This window comes from Salvia hispanica, chromosome 5 (assembly GCF_029641045.1).
Source record: "Salvia hispanica isolate PSC_SH4W2 chromosome 5, Shi_PSC_v1, whole genome shotgun sequence".
In the NCBI taxonomy this organism is placed as follows: Eukaryota; Viridiplantae; Streptophyta; class Magnoliopsida; order Lamiales; family Lamiaceae; genus Salvia; species Salvia hispanica.
In genome coordinates, this window is record NC_142696.1 from 11741612 (window position 1) to 11758693 (window position 17082).

Here is a 17082-nt window from a genome sequence, read left to right on the forward strand (position 1 = left end):
GACGGAGGGAATACTAACACTCTCTCGCATTTTAAAGCAATACTTTATGATTTAAAGTGAAGTTTTACACAGAAATTTATTTCATAATTTAAGTGGAAAAAGAATAAAGTAAATATTAACTCAACCATAAAAAATAGATAAAGTTATACATAGCACGGATTTTAATACACAATTTGATAAGTAAGAGAGAGTGAGGAAAAATGTTATTGAAGTATTGTTAGTGGATTATGAGGTTTATATCATTTGTAGTGTTTAAAAATTTTCATTTTTAGAACTAGTCTAATTTTGATAGTCGGTCAAAATGGTAAAACTAGTCCATTTTTTTTAGACAAATCTTACAAGATATCTCCATTTTAGGAAATGTGTGAAATGTCAAAAAAAAATCGAAGATAGGTCACTGGATCATCTTAAAAATGAAAATGAGCAAGTGGGATTGACGTGGAAATGCGAACAGAAAATAATCCATAATTTATTGAGTAAACAAGGGCATCATAATTATTTAAATTTAGCATCATAATTATTTAAATTTAGCATCATAATGGAAATGCCTCAAGTATAACATTTACACCAGGAAATATTGGACTGATAGAAACTAAAATTTTAATGATTACACAAGATTTGATACAACCAAATGCCAAGCTGCATAGACACAAATACAACACAATGATCATCCAAAGAGATGAAATACCAAATGTTGTGTGATTTGTGTCCAAGAGACATAGCTAAGACTTCTAAATTCTAATCTTGTTTTCTTTTACATGCTATAATCAATTCAATCATCGGAAGGAATATGAGGGTGGTCTACTTTGTCCGGATCATGAAATTGTTTTGTGCAAAAACATAAGTTATAATAGTCCTGTCCTACCTCCAAGTTGCAAGCTACCCGCAGAATCGGGATTACAGTTTTCATGTCCTATTTGCTGCCTTTAAATGCTGAAAGAGAGAAGAATGACCTTGTTGCTGAAAGAAAATGTATACAAATTTATTACACAATATTGAAATCATATATAAGGCATACGGAAGCAGAATGGAAAAGGTAAAATCTAATTTACCTTTTGTTACAGTCACAGAAGCAGAAACATTTCCCTCCTGAAACTGCTGAGATAAACTCTGAGCATCAAGCTTCCTAATACTTGCTTGAGCTGAAACACAAAATGTTTCATCATGAGGCCATATTTATCACATAGGGTAAAACTACTTCAGCAACAAATCATGAATGCGTTAGTTATATCATGGAGTGGCAGGTTATGTTCTATTCTCAAAGACTTCACAACAAGAATTTTAGCTTTAAAACCATTACCATGTTGTTCATAATCAGAGAAGTTCTTCTGGTGCCCGTTGTTCTTTGAATGATGGGTTGCTATCCTCAACAGATTTTCAGAACTTCTCTTGCTTGTGAATCTGGAATCATCAGAATCGTCCTCTCCTTCAGAAAAGACAGATGGGCTAGACCAACCTGTTGAGTTCGCATCAGTTTTACTCTTACGGGCAAATTTTAACAGCCTCTTTAACCCTTTGCGTGCATCTTTGTGGTAGACCATTGCTGGAGGATTTTCAGCAATTCCCCATTCACTGGAATCAGGTTCACTGCTCTCCTCAAGAAGCATCTGTGACAGGGAATGACGAATTCGAGGACTTGACGCTTCAATAGGCGCCTTATAAGCTGGTGAAACCCCTTTTTGGATACTGTGTTCAACAGAGTTCATGGAGTGATCTTGCTCCTCTATTTCCACCCAAGCTGTTGGTGAGATGGTCAATTCTTCTTCAGCCTCAGCCTCAGCCTCAGCCTCAGCCTCAGCATCAGCATCAGCTTTCAATTTAGGCTCTTCTACTCTGGCGGTGCTATCTCCAGTGGTAGGGTTAACCTCACCTACATCTTCCTTGTTGTTACATTGTGGGGGACTCTTTGTGCTGGTCCCAGATTCCGTGCTAGTGTGAACTTTAAAGTCTTCGTTTTCCCTTTCTTCATGCTGAGCAGCTAAATCAGATGGCTTAGAAACTGTTGGTTTGTCATCGGCCAGCAACAGATACCCAGCCTTCCTCAACGGTTCTTGAGGAGATGCTTTTTTCTTCACAGTTGGATTAACACTGGAGGTATTTTTAGAGCCTTTACGAAGAAAAGGCTTTGATTCCAATGGAACTACACTGTTCTTCTTTGTCGCCTTGTTATATAAATTAGGTTTCGCAGAGGAAACAAGAGTTTCTTCTGTGGCAGTCTGAACGATGCTTTTGATAGTTTTCTTAGACTTAGTCACAGATTGCTGCTTTTTTTCAACGGCAGGTTTCAGGGTCTTCTTGCTGTCATTTTGATTCGGCGTTACAGATTTTGCTCGTATTCGAGATGTCTCTACTTTTGAGCTAACCTGAGAAGCCGGCACTGTTTGCTGCGACCTTCTACGAGTTGGCACAGCACCAGAAGCTGATTGCACACTCTGGGTTTTAGCAGGAGATGGCCCTCTAGTTCCAGGGGATGGCCCTCTAGCAGCGGGAGATGGAATTGATGGCCATGATTTACGAGTGGCAGGCAGTGAAGAAGCTTTCGTAGATACTTTCTTAACAGCCCCAGGTCTAGGGTTTTCTACCTTGGGATTTACTGGTTGAGATGCAATAATTTGTAGTTTCTGGAGCTTCTTCACATTATGTTTTCTACCAATATCACCATTTGCTGGGCTCAGTTGTGATTTTTTTGTATCAACATTTTGTTGCATCCCTTTGAGGTGCTTGTCTTTTCCTTCTCTTTTTTTTGTAGCTTCTCCCCGAAGTTTCTCATCCCTCTTCTCCTTGTAATGATCATAAAATCCACCTCTCTTCTCAGACGGCAAGCTTTGTCTTTTGCTACCAGCTGGCACAGCAGTACGGCTTTTCACAGGTTTGGTTTCCATCATCTTCATCAGCAGTTCATTTAGTTCTGCTTCCTTTTGACGGCTCCACTCTGCTGAGGTGACTATTTTTTCATTAATGTCAGTTGATTCAGTCGGACAAGTATCCTCTTGCATTATTATAGGAGTGCATGTTTCTTTTTCAGGTGAATTCAAATTTGCATCTGATTCACAATGCGCAAAAGGAAAGTCTTCTGAAGCAACTACCTGCTCTGCTTTGGACTTTCGCAAACTATATATAACTTCATTGCTTTCTACATTATTTTGATTCTCAGTAGCAGAATCCTCAGTAACATCATCTTGAGGACATTGTGAAGAATCTTCGCCCATTCCACTGCTCCATCTTCTCAATACAGACTTGTTCATTCCAATTGATGCACTCAACAAGGAGCTAGCCTTCTGACTATCCACTGTTTGATCCTTCTGTTTTCTTTCAAAAAGATTTATCGCATCTTGTACACTCATTCTCTTCGCATTATTCTCTGGTTTTTTGAGCGCTTGCTCCAAGCAATCTTCATCACTATCATCTGCAGAGTCTTTAGGAAACATTCTATCCCGGGAAGGAAAATAGTTCAGACTTTTAATAGTTATTGCAGTAGACCTTCGAGATCCAGATCGTCCAATTTGTACCCTCCGCATTGGAGATGCTGACCTCCTAGGTGAAGCAGATCTTATAAGAGTCCGACTTCTTTCCGTGGATGGTTGCTCTTCCTCACTTGAAAAAGAAGATTCATCACTTCCTGTAGAGCTTTGCCTCTCTACCTGTGCCGCTTTGGCAGGTGAGACACCATATATTACTGGAAGCTCTGAACAAGCTGATTTAATTGGATGATTGCTCCTTTCTCTCGGTTTTAACCCATCATTTTCTGAAAGTTCAACAGCCTGAGCTCCATGTCTCAGTTCTACATATTTTCCTAATGAATCACTGCAATGAATACATAATAGGCATTACCAATGAAGAGAAGTTAAAACTTTGACAAGGAAAACAATCAGCTCAGCTTCATAACAGCCAAGGATACCTCAAATTTGTTGATCCAAGATGTCGAGAAAACTTTTCTATATCAGTCATCTCCTCCACAGAGTATCGAGAACCAGCAGCTTGGTCAAAAGCAGTTGCCAACTCATCCCGCAGGGCATTAAGCCTCAAGTCCATGGCCCGCAACAATTCATTCCTGCAGGCCACCAATGGTCAGAGTACAGATATGGTAATTGGAACTTTAAGTAGCAGCAGACAAGTAACAGACATACTTGGAAGCACTTGAGTTGTCAGCCTGCACACAAGCCATTACCAGAATAGGCAGTTAATATAGCACAGACAAAGATCTTCAATCTAGATTGAACAAAGCAACAAACTTGAAAAGGCGTAAGATCAACTCACTTCTGCTGTAGATCCTGCTTCATCCGCGCAGCTGTCATCTGACAGAGGAAAATAAGGGAAACTTAACTTTGTATCTGGATATAAATGACAGCAAGCTTCTATTCCCTAAAAAAAGAGACTGCTCTCAGCTGGGTTTTCTTTTGTTATGCAAGAGGCTATTCCTAGAATATCTATTCATAAGACCTTTTTGTGTTGACTTATTCAAGTAAAGCCAGAAAAATGTTGCTTATTAAAGACAGTTGTGAATTACAAATTGACATCCTTAAAGCAGACTGCCCTCAAATCAAGGTATGAGGACACTTACCAGATAGCCCACTTTGGAACTGATATTCTTTACCCTGAGGAAAGAATTAAAATATCAGATTTAGCATTGGAGAACAGAGATCAACTTCGGTGGAATTAACTAGTTTTACCTTTGCATATAAAGAAAGATGAAAACTGCGAGCCTCCTCCAGCTGAGATATCTCATTTTTCAAGGAATTAGTGACTTCTAATATGTCTTCTGACCCAATTATATGCAGGAACCTATTTCATGAAAATAAAGTTTGCATGTAAAGAGGATACAAGAACTGTTGCTTATCTTGTGTAAGAAAATAGTCAAAAGAAGAATATCTGCTAACCTTATCAATGTGGATTTAGTAAACCATTCACTGCCGTGCAAATTTTCTGGTGTGAAAAGTTTATACTTGTCATCACATCCTTTTGAATGCAAAGCTTTGATGTCAACTGAATGCAGCAATAGATGCTCCAAGAGTCCAGATTTGACTTTCTCTTTCTTGTTAGCATAGCATACCCATGCCTCATATCTTTAAAAAGAAACAAACAACCAATTAAAACACCAATAACTAAGATACCCTGGCAACAGACTCAAACATCACCCAACAGTAGAAGTAAGAGTCCTAATTTCACTACCCTCTTTTGACTCACACATTCGTAACTACTCAAAAATGATAACTTTTTCCAAAACTAAATAAAAGTACCTAACATAATATTACAACCAATGATTTGGAAACATAACTATTTCAGTGAGTCTGAAGAAGCAAACTGTAAGGTAGTTCAAGGAAAAACTCTTCATTAATCAGGGTGTGTTTAAAAAATTCAGAAATATTAATAAATGATTATGAGCTTTTAGAATCAACATAGCAGTCTACGGAACCATACAGCACATCAGACAATACAACACAGGACCCAAATAATTACAAACAATCAAGTACAAAGTTTCTATGAAGTATAACCTGTTTTGGCTAGGAAAAATATGGAACTCAATGTAATCCACTGGAATGTTGGCATCTTTCACTGCTTCCATCTTCACCTATACTTTGCTGAAGGCACAATACATACAGTAGAAAGCTGCAAGTAGTGCAACAGCCACATTTTGCAGATGTAAAAGCTTTAAAGTCTGTGCCTAATGTTACAAACACTAAAAATGGAACAAAGAAAGGAAAAGTTACCAGAATCTGTTTTTAAGTTTCGATCACCACGAACCAAATTTCAGCATTGGACTAACAAATAATTGCTCGCAAACAATCCATCTATTATACCACCATTGCAAGGTCGGAAATCGCACGATTGTGATTGCGTAAATCCAGGAACACTATAATCAGAAGCCACACATCTGTAAAACATAAATTCAAATAAGAATTGAATGGTTGAAAAGGCATGACCGAATGTCAATTTATAAGCTAATCAGAAGTAACAAAATTAATGCTTATTCAATCCAAGTCAGGCTGAATTTCTTCTCTGTGAATAAATTAAGATGCAAATATGAAGAAAATGTAAAAGCATCATTCACACCTTCCTTCAAGATCAGATCTAGCTTCCAAAAACAGAGCAAAATGCTGAAAAAGATACCAAAAATCAACAAAAAGCAGAAATAAAGGAATACATAGAAATAGAACTCTAACGCAGCAGCATCTTAAGCCAGCAATGAAGTTTTAAATCCTGACATTAATCAGAACAGTAGCGCAAACATATGCAAGCTTGAAACCTTTAATGCAAAAATGCAAACCACGAGGGAGTGAGAGAGTAGTTACTTACACTGGAAGTGAAGCAAGAGCTAAAGCTAGAGAGAGATTTGTGTTCGTCCCTTTCGGTAGAGAGAGAAAAGCAAAGGAGACTGTTGTTTGAAGAAAGAGAAACCCCACACCGCTAGATTCAAAAACACATTTCTTTTAATATTAAATTCTTTACTTAAAAATAATTAAAAAATAATTGCAGGTTTTGTTTTTTAGGCATGAATAAAGAATGGATTTCCATAAAAAATAATTCATCACTCAAGATCTGGAAAAAAATATCAGTTGACAGCATCTCTATTTAAATGATTTAAGTGTACATTATCTTTTTTTTGTTTTTTACCTCGCCACATTTACTCGATTTGTATGTTAATTTATATAGATAATTTATAAATTTGTTAAGTTTGATTCATAGTTTTCTTGAAAGCATGATTGGAGTATTAAATATGGGAAGAAATAAGAATACCAGTTATTTGGGCCACACCATTAAATGACAATAACACCTCTAAAAGCAGTTTTCTGCTGTACATACTTTTCTTTCCAAAATATATAGTCCCTCCATTCACGATTTAATGCACTAGTTATGGTTGGGCCAATCTCTAGGCCTTGAGATCAGCCCTTTTCAATTAACCATTGCCGAAGAAGGGCCAAAGAACGGTCATTGCATTGTGGAAGAAGGACCGATCATCGGCCCTTACACGTATCTTCTTTTATTTTTTTATTCCATAATTTCTACACTATAAATACTCCATAATATTTGTATTTAATTTTCTTTCCATTACACGTCTACATTTTACCCAATGGTGAAGGGCCTATCTCCCTTCAATAGAAGGGTCATTCCAAAAGGCTTATCCCACTTTCATTTCATTTTTACATCATCACTATTTTATTTTAATTTTTTTGGACTTCCATATTTAATACTCCCTCCGTCCCGAGGAAGATGACCCCTTCCTTGGGCGGCACGGGATTTTATGCAGTTAATTTTTTTGTGTTAAGAGGAGAGAGTAAAGTAAGAGAGAGGGAATAAAGTAGAGATAAAGGTGTTTCCATATTAAGTAATGGGTCATCTTGATTGGGACAAACCAAAAAGGAAAGTGGGTCATGTTCAATGGGACGGAGGGAGTATGTTATTGAATTAAATAAATTTAAATATAAAAATATTAATATGCAAATAATCTTCTTTGTACAACAATATTGGAAAAAAGAATATAGCGAGATGCAAAGAATAGAATGAGGTATTTATAGTAGATAAAATAGAATAAAAAAATAATAAATGAAAAAGGATAGGCCCGATGATTGGCCCAATCCCTACAATTGGTGGGCGATCATCGGCCATTGTGGGACGACCGAGGCTGATGTATCGACCATGTGGGGTGGGGCTTTGATCGGCTCATTCTTTGCAATGGAGGGCCGATCGGAAGGCTTCTCGATCGGCCCTTCCAATGCGAATGCTCTTATAGTTCCATTTTGATTTGACATAATTTTAAAGAAATAGTATAAGAAAATATTCATAAAATGTTGGTCCACTTTTATATACGGAGTATTAGTTTAGTGGAGTTTGTGGTCCATTACCTAAAATGATAAAACTAAATGGAACTTTATATTATGGTTGTTCCAAAATAAAAAAATTAGGACATTATTTTGTGATAGAGTATTATTTTATATTTTATATTACATACGAATCAAGGTAGTTAAGCTATTTCTTTTTTGCACGAAATTTAAAAATTTGATGTGTTAAAGGTTAAAGTATTGAGAATAAAGTAAAAGATTGAATAAAGTATGAGAGAGAAAAGTGAGAGTAAAGCATAGTGATAAAAGTTTTTTTGCCAAAAAAAATTACTTAACTATTTTGTGATAACCCAAAAAGGAACGTGACTCAACTAACTTGGGACAGGTGGAGTATAAATATACTTCCCCCATCCCATAGAAATAGGTCATTTGCGGATGGCACGGGTTTAATGTGTAATTTGTAAAGTAAAAGCGAAGGATAAAAAGAACTCCCTCCGTCCACAATTAAATATCACTAGTTTCCTTTTTGGTCCGTCCGCCGATACTTGTCACACTTACCTTTTAATATTTTTGGTAATGACTCACATTCCACAACTCATTCTCACTTACTACATTATAAAACTAATATATAAAAGTAGGACCTACATTCCACTATTTTTTTCAACTCACTTTCCATTACATTTTTTAAAACCCGTTTTGAGTCAAAGTGTGACATCTAATGGTGGACGGAGGGAGTAGTAGTTAAAATAGTGTAATAACTGGAAGGACTCATAAATGATAAGTAACTTACGTGCATCCATTTATGTGGACAAATCTTAGATGATACATATATGATTGATAGATGATAAGATGTGAAGACCAGAACCTAGATCTAGAGAAGAAGGCAAGAAAAATTCTGTCATTCCCATGATTAAGTAAAGAATCGCTCGTCTATCCAAATTGATAAATACCAATTTAACTTGTGCCTCTAGTGGTGTTTCATCAACCGTAAAAAAGTATTTAAAAAAAAAAAAAAAAAAAAAAAAAAAAAAAAAAAAACACCACCCATTCAAATTATTTCCTGGGAAAATTGAAAACCAACCTTTAATTGGCGAATAGAGAAGTAAGTGTGACGTGTCTATGGCTCGCGCGAGGAGTGAGAGTTATCTCTCTGGTTATGTTGTAGCTTAGCCATACACTTTGTGTGTTGAAAGTACTGCATCATGAAGTTGTCATGGAGTTCCTTCAGAGATTGATCGCGAAGGTTATCCAATTGGTCTTAATTGATCGGAAGCATTGAACAATTCGTCTGATGAAGAATGCACAACCTCTTCCAGTCGATGAATATTGATGCCTTGATGGATCCTGTTTGGCCCGCCATTTGAGCTGAACTGTCAAGGCTGATACCATATGGTACGAACTAGGATTGAGAGTAAGGAACAACAACCGGAGATGATTGTTCTACTTGAAGAAGAACTCAGATGAAGAGGGAAAAGAAGGATTATCTGAATTGATATGTTTTATAGATGAAAAAAAATGAGTTTTATTAGTTAGTTAAGCGTTTACATGTGTAAACTCTTAATCTGAGTGAATTAGCTCATTAATCACTCGATAATTGTCACTTAGAGCATTAGCAATGGAAGGACCCTCCTTTTTTTTTTCCACGTCAGCATTTTACTCCACTTATTATTAAGGGTCTATCTCCCTGCAATGAAAAAGTCTATCCCAGGGGCCTATCCTACTCATTTCATTTCAACATCATCAATATTTGTATATTTAATCCTTAGTTGTTGTAACTGGGTGGAATTTGGGTTTGGAGGAAATTTGAGTTCCGCCCATGTATTGGCTTCCATCACCAGAATTCTCCAAAGTGTTGTCAAAATTCTTTTGTAGAGAGAGGAAAAGAAGTATAGAGTGAGACGAATGTGAAATGTAAGTGTGGTATATGGAAGTATATATAAAGGGTAAAAAAAGAATTTAAAAAAGGAAAAATCGATGATAGAGCCGATGATCAGCCCTATATCCACAATGGAGGGCCGATCAAAGGCCCTATGAGATCGGCCAAGGCCGATACAACGGCTCTTTGGGGTGTTTGGGGAAGGGCAGATCATTGGCCCCTCTTCCACAATGAGGGGCCGATGGGGAAGCCGATCACAGAATCGCTTCCCATTGCTAATGCTCATATTCCTAAACGAAAGCTAACAGAATGTTGTTATTGATAACAATAAGTAACCGCTCCTCCTAGCTGTACAGAATGCCTTCAACATCATCATTGACAACAGGAACCAAGAAGAACACTAAGAATAATTCATTCAGAAACAAAGATAGAGCAATTTACAGATAAACAAGATTATCTTGCACAACAAGGCACTGTTCTTACACCGTCTCTTACATCTACACACCAAATGTTACTGATATCTTAGTTAGGTCCAAAGCGCAATCGAGTAAATCAACAAACATGGCGCCTACAAATCTATAGCATCATGATCATAGACAACCCCCCCTTCATGGGGGTCAGAAATTCACAAACTCAGATAGGGGAACTAATGGTTTAGTATTCTATTAAGCAACAAATGTTCATCCGTATGAAAATGGGCTCCAACTCGTCACCTTTAGTTGGACCACACATGAACAAGACCATGCCTATTTCCAGTGTAAATCTCATTGCGGTCTTCATCGTAGAATAGGGCAGTGATATCTTCCAGGGCCTCAGCAACAGTGCTGATTCTAGAAGCTTGAATGCGCTTCCTTGAGTTGCACTTCTTCCCCCCACAACCTGCACTGCAGTTGCATTCGTTCATCGGAAGACTATTGCTCGCTTTTATTTTTGCCAAGCACTTCCCAGTTAAGATATTGCTGATGTTGATAGAACCCGCTGTCAACAAGAAATAAATGAGAAACGATACCAATGTAAGACCATTTCTTAGAGATTTTCATATTAGCTTAGTTCCTATCACATTCAACAAAGATTAACTACACAAACCAAATCTTTACAAATAATATTTTGACAACGACAAAAGTGCATGGATGAACATTAATATTAATACAAATGATAGTACATGGACCCATTTTCTTTAAATGTGTAGAAACTACATGCATCCTGTTTTTCTCTAATAAAGCATAGACCATGAAATAGAGATACAGAACTTAGACAATTAAAATCAGAATGGATATGAGCATACCAATCCCATCAGATAATGGTTCATCAGAATCTGCTTTGCAATACGAAATGATGAGATCCTGATCGCTTGTAATATATATGTTGTTAGTGTTGCAATCAGGATGCCATAAAAGGTGATCCTCAAACGAGGTCACAAGTTCCCCTCTGAAGTTCCAGACAGCAACTGTTCGGTTTCTGAACGTCAGGAATAATTGGTTCTCGTACAGAAATATGAATGCGGAAGGGGTCATGAACTCGGTACGACTAACTTCTGTTATCTCAACATTGCGAACCTAAACAGACAGAAGTCATTTCAGAAAGGACAAGAACGTCACGATTGTAATATACAGACACTTACATCAACAATCTGAAGATTCTCATTCTCTTGCTTGACTAGAAGCTTTTCATTGAACTGTTCAATGAAATCAACCTTCTTGTTTCTATGAAGAAGATGGTTGAATGATTTCAAAACAGTCCCATCTTCAATTGAGAGAATCTTCAAAGGGACAGCGCCTTGGGTTTTTGTAAATATCAAAAGCATGATTCCTGGACTATTGTACAAAACATATGCAAACAAAAAAAACATACATAAAAATGCCACAAGAACACTATCATAAGGCAGAAAGAAGAAACAACATAAAAGAAAGAACTTTTACAACCTTGAATTGTGACAGAAAGTAATTTAGCTAATAGAATTACTCAAGTATGCATAAAATTATAATAGCGCAGTTTACAGACCAAAACCATAGTTCCAAGGGTCTGATTCAGTATTCCAATAAAATCCCAAAGGGAAAAGAAGCATCCCCCCCCCCCCCCCCATACAAGTTTTTTTAAATGAATATATACAAGAACATCTTACTTAGAAACTATAACATTACCTGATCTTAATCTCCTGAACATTTTTATCTGAAATTGAGTATAACATTGTGTAGTTTTTCAAGTCAAAAACCTTGTATATGCTGAAAGAAGACAGTAGTAGCTATCAGAACAAGTGTCAAATATAAATGATTATCCACTTATCAGCTAAGAGTTACCTGTCCTGTGCGGAGTAAGTAAGAACCTTTCCATTAACATCATCAAACTCAACAAAACCAGGCCACTTCAATGACTCAGATTCGAAAAGAGGGAAGCCGGCATCAGGTTTGCCTCTTCGTATGTATCTAAAAGATGGGCCATTAATGTGATGATAAGTAATGAAACAAAATGCAAACATAAAAGAAACAGCAAGCAAATGGTGAGATGGAATTACTCGATCCTTGTTGTTCTGCATTTTAAGGAACTAAAATTATCTGAAGCATAGACTGAAACAGTGATTAATGAATCATTATTTTTGTTGTAGAATAAGCTCCGAATGACTTCATCAGGACAAACATTCAAGAAGCATATCCTCTGGTTAGTCTCTGCATCAAATGGGTAAAATATATAAGCCCTTATAACAGCCAGGAGAACGGACAAGGAGCTTAAATTTCAGTAGTAGATGCACCTCGACTAAATGCTGCACAGACACCAGATTGGGCAAGTGCAAAGACAATATCACGGGCAGCAACTATCTCAATAATTTTTGACCTCTTCTTCAGAAATGGTAACGACAAAGAAGAATATCCCTTGGGATCATGAGTATCATACTCCTCCTGAACCAAAAGGTCAAGGTTGGTATTAGTTCATGTACATAGGCAATATTCCATCCAGTTATCACCATGACAGTTGAAGACAAGGGAAACAACAAAAATTAAGAGGTCTAATGAGTTGTTGCCTATAATGTACACAGATTGACACAAACGTTATTACACGTACATCAGATTTTGGAATCAAAACTTAGCAGATAATGTACAGAAAAAAATGACAAGAACCTGCTCATCCTATACACCAAAACTAGAGGATTTTCATAAGCAAGAAATAACCAAAAATGGCACTTGCCCGCATATTTGCACCTCAATCAAATTTCTCAATAACCTAAATTAGTATATGAGAATAAAGTTTATGAACTTAAACAAATAAAAGATAGCAAATTGCTCATTCATTATGCTAACATGTAATACAGCAAATAAAAGGCAGAAAATTGATCATTCACCATGACATCAAAAATTATATCTTCAACGTGTTATATGCTCATGGATGGCATTATGTATCCTCTTGATTTTCTGACAAACTCGTACCAGTGTTACATAGATCATCCAAAATTGTATCTTCAACATGTCATATGCTCATGGGTTGCATTATGTATCCTCTTGATCATTTTCACAACTTAGGTACATAATTAGCTCATGTAAGTAGCTTCGCAGACATCGCACTTTCAAGAGCCATTGTTGCATAACATCTCTATGTCGAGGTTGACCAAAGAATCATAAACAATGTCATAACACACTACCACTATCTAATGTGTCTCTCAGCCTCCTTTATAAGCCGTGGTATGTTAGCATCACAAAAGGCCAATAGCAATCTAGATAAAGATTGAAACATTCTATCCATGTAAAACTATCATAGCAACTGAAAAAATACTGGCATCTTCCGTTTAATTCTCTCCACACAAAAAGGTAAACAACACCACCGCTCTGGTACACAGATCTACATACATAAACGCATATACATGGCAATTCAAGTGAGAAAGCATAAAAAGCCCTAATTTTTCTGTGCGTCAATACATAATTCAGAAAAGCTGAAATCGTCAAACACTTGAATTATTCAAATGGCCCAAAACCAAAACCACAAAAGGTTGAAGCAAACATTATGAATTAAATCAAGTAAACCTGCAAGCGAATGTTGCGGAATCGCTCCTGAGCATCACTCATGCTAAAAGCACGGTCACGCTTGGATGAAATCTCCCTTCTCTGCAGCTTCTTCACGCTGTTGACAAAGCCATCTAAACCGCCGCGCGGGCGCTTCTTCGCCACCACTCGCCGGCCACAGCAAGGCCTGGGGCTCGCCGTTATTCTCCGTCCGTCCATATTGGCTAATTACACTAATACAAACCCTTTTTACAAAGAAATCTAAACCCTAATGCACATACGAGCTTGAATTGAAAGAAACCCTAAATCTCCGGACCCAGAAGAGATTAGCGCCCAAGGTCCGGAGCGAAATTGAAACGAAAACAAGAGAAAAAGAGATTCCCCTGTTGTTCAAAAGTGAGGATTTGAATTAATTGTGGCATTTACGCAGATTTGGATATGTATGAATTGTTTCTCTCTCTATAGCATTAAACAGGTGAAGACAATAATATGGCGAAGAGTAAAGGTTTTTTTCTTAGCAAAAGAGGGGCCTCAAAATACAGAAATTTGTCGGATTTTTGAAGCGTTTCCATTTTCCAGATAGACATCAGCAGCCCACTGCCCAGTGCCCACGGTGTAATATTTATTTAGTTTATTAACTAAATTCATTTGGTTATAATAATAATAATAATAATAATAATAATAATAATTACTGTTTATTTTGATGTCACCTGTCCTTTATAGTCCTCGCAAATTTACTTAAAAAGTCTGATACGAAATCCAATTCAATTAGTAAGAGCACTCCCAATGGGAGTGGCGAAAATCCGGCGAAAAATCGCCGAACATCGCCGGATTATCGCCGGCCGTTGTGGTGAAATCGGCGATAATTCGGCGATAATCCTACCGTTATTTCGCCAAGCGGCGTTTTTTCGCCGGATTATCGCCGAGCGATCGCCGGCCACTGTGGGCGACGCTCGGCGATAAATCGGCGATATTTAAATTTTTTTTTTTTTTTTTCGGCCCAACGGCTATTTTTACATCCCACCCCTATAAATATTTCCTCCACTTCCTCCATTCATCACCCACAATCTTCATTCTCTCCATTTTCAATCTCTTCTCCCAATCTTCAATCTTCATCAATCTTCCAAAAATTATGAGCTTTTGGAAGAAAAATTCCCGCTCGGGTAAGGGTAAGGGTAAGGGGAAAGAGTCGAGTTCACAAATTCCCAACACGGATGAAGCAAACGAGCAGTGGATGCACTCGTTGTTGGCGATGGGTTCTCCTCCCGGCCAACTTCCATACGCGGGTCCGTCTCCTTTGCAGACTCCTCCGGCGCGGAGACTTTCTCCGTACTTCAACTCCGCCGGCAGAATGCCCTCTCCAGCCGACGATGTGTATCGGCCCCAGTTCGACACCCCTGGATCAACCCCAGGCGACCAAGAATCTCAGGCCGCGACACTGAGCGCGGAGGACTTCGATATGGAAGAAACGCCCACCGAGCTGCCTTCTAGGAGCGGGAGGGGGAAGGCGCCGGCGTCGTCGGCTGCGACTGATACGGGTTCCGATGAGAGGCCGAAGCGGGTAAGGACTACTTACACTCTGCAAGAGTCCGAGCTGATAGCCACCTGCTGGGCGGACACGTCACAGAACGCGGAGCGCAGCAACTACCAGACTGAGATCATATTCTGGGAGCGGGTTGCCGCGAAGTACAGGAGCCACAAGACTGCCTCAATGAAGGACCATGGCAGCGAGGCGATCCGTCGGCATTGGGAGCGCCTCATGAGGGACTGCGGCCACTTCAACGGTATTTATTCTAACTTGTTGGCGAACATGCCCAGTGGCCAGAACGAGCATATGGTCCGAGATGAGGCCATGCAGAGGTATTGTGGCAAGTACTTGTCGAAGGGGTTCAAGTATTGGAACATCTACGATAAGCTGAAGGATCTCCCCAAATTCCGGACGGGGATGCACGTCGCGCTGCACGGGAAATCGGTGCGCTCGCGACTTAGCGTTTCAGAGAGCGAGGGGAGCGCGACCCACATCGACTTGAGTGGGGATGGTCCGCACGAGCGCCCGGAGGGAGCGAAGAAGGCGAAGGGGAGGCGGAAGGGGAAGGGCACAACGTCGGAAGTCGAGTCGGAACCCCACATCGACTTAGAAAAAGCCACTTATTCGAGCAATGTCGCCAATCTGACGCAGATGTACACGCTGTACTTCACCGGCGGCGGGACCCCTGAAGAAAAGGCGGCCCTCTGGAAATGCATCCAAAGCCTGCAGATTACGATGGGCCTCGATCCCGACGCCCCTCCGGCCCCTCCGTCTTAGTTTTTTTTTTTTTAAATCTTTGTTTATTTGCGTTTTTTATTTGTAGTTTTTTTTTTCTCGTTGTATTATATTTTCCAATGATTAATACAACGATGAATTGTTCATTATTAGTCTATTTATTAAATACATTTGTAGGGAAAATTAAATAATATAAAAAATAATGATGTAAAAATGAAATGTTGAGTTAGGGAGAAACCAATGTAGCAGTTGGCTAAAAACTGGGGATAAAATGTGATGCTGATGTGGCGCTGATGTGGCAGGAGTTAGGGAGAAATAAGGGAGTGCCATTGGGAGTGCTCTAACATACTCCCTCCGTTCCATAGTAACGGAGGTAAAACTTTTCGGTACGAAAATTAAGAAAAATTATGTTAGGTGAGTTAAGTAAGGGAGCAGATCCTCTGCTGTTTTATAAATCACAGCACCACATGCTGCGTATTAAACGCAGAGTGTATTGAATAAAACGCTGAGTACTCCATTTCTTTCATTTTCGTTTCTTTTGCCTTATATTTACCTTTGGCCAACTAATAATTAAAAACTCATTTCTTCCACCTGGCCCCACCACACCGTTCCATATCCAATTAATAGTAGTAAGTGTAAAACTTTTTATAAAAGTTGTTTTCAATTTTTTTAACTACTGAAAACTACTAGTAATTATTCAGTGGAATCCCATATACCATGATTATACTGTTTCTTTTATCACAAAAATTTCATCATTTACACTTTAATTACTACAATTTTATCATGTAAAAATTGTTACTTTCTCCGTCCATTATTTGGAGTCCTATTTCTTGGTAGCACAAGTTTTAGGAAATATTAAGAAAAGTAAGTGGAAAAAAGTTGATAGAATAGAAGTCTTATTTGTATATATTAATTTTAAATGAAAGTTGAGTGGAATGTGAGACCTTATTAATACTCCCTCCGTCCCATAAAAGTTGAGTCGTATTCCTTTTTAGTCCGTCCCAACAAAGTTGAGTCATTTCTTTTTTTAACTAAAGACAAAACATCTAATCACTCTTATTTTATTCCATCATTTACTTTACTCTCTCTTATCTTTCCTACTTTTTTCATCTCTCCTATTTATTTAATATAAATTCTTAATCTCCGTGCCTAAAAGTTTTGTCTCAACTTTTATGG

General features: G+C 38.2%; 2 protein-coding genes across 5 annotated transcripts; both read right to left on the reverse strand.

The window, feature by feature from the left end:
* Positions 1-575: 575 nt before the first annotated feature.
* Positions 576-6424, reverse strand: LOC125188178 (uncharacterized). Of its 4 annotated transcripts, XM_048084933.2 has the most exons (13): positions 6295-6407; positions 6052-6095; positions 5709-5872; positions 5493-5607; positions 4878-5063; positions 4671-4782; positions 4562-4595; positions 4258-4295; positions 4128-4150; positions 3899-4051; positions 1301-3804; positions 1053-1142; positions 576-960 (listed from the first exon to the last, which is right to left on the reverse strand). In XM_048084933.2, exons 4-13 carry the CDS (start codon positions 5561-5563, stop codon positions 914-916), a joined length of 3258 nt encoding a protein of 1085 aa, XP_047940890.2. In that variant the 5' UTR covers positions 5564-5607; positions 5709-5872; positions 6052-6095; positions 6295-6407; the 3' UTR covers positions 576-913. The 4 variants fall into 4 exon arrangements, with proteins under 4 accessions (XP_047940890.2, XP_047940891.2, XP_088915100.1 ...); XM_048084934.2 differs by lacking the exon at positions 6052-6095 and having other exon boundaries at positions 6295-6424; XM_089058974.1 differs by lacking the exons at positions 6052-6095; positions 6295-6407 and adding an exon at positions 6143-6244.
* A 3666-nt stretch (positions 6425-10090) lies between these two features.
* LOC125188701 (uncharacterized) lies at positions 10091-14205 on the reverse strand. Its single transcript, XM_048085707.2, has 8 exons — positions 13665-14205; positions 12401-12548; positions 12167-12317; positions 11952-12077; positions 11796-11876; positions 11276-11468; positions 10940-11210; positions 10091-10632 (listed from the first exon to the last, which is right to left on the reverse strand). Exons 1-8 carry the CDS (start codon positions 13860-13862, stop codon positions 10370-10372), a joined length of 1431 nt encoding a protein of 476 aa, XP_047941664.1. The 5' UTR covers positions 13863-14205; the 3' UTR covers positions 10091-10369.
* Positions 14206-17082: the final 2877 nt, after the last annotated feature.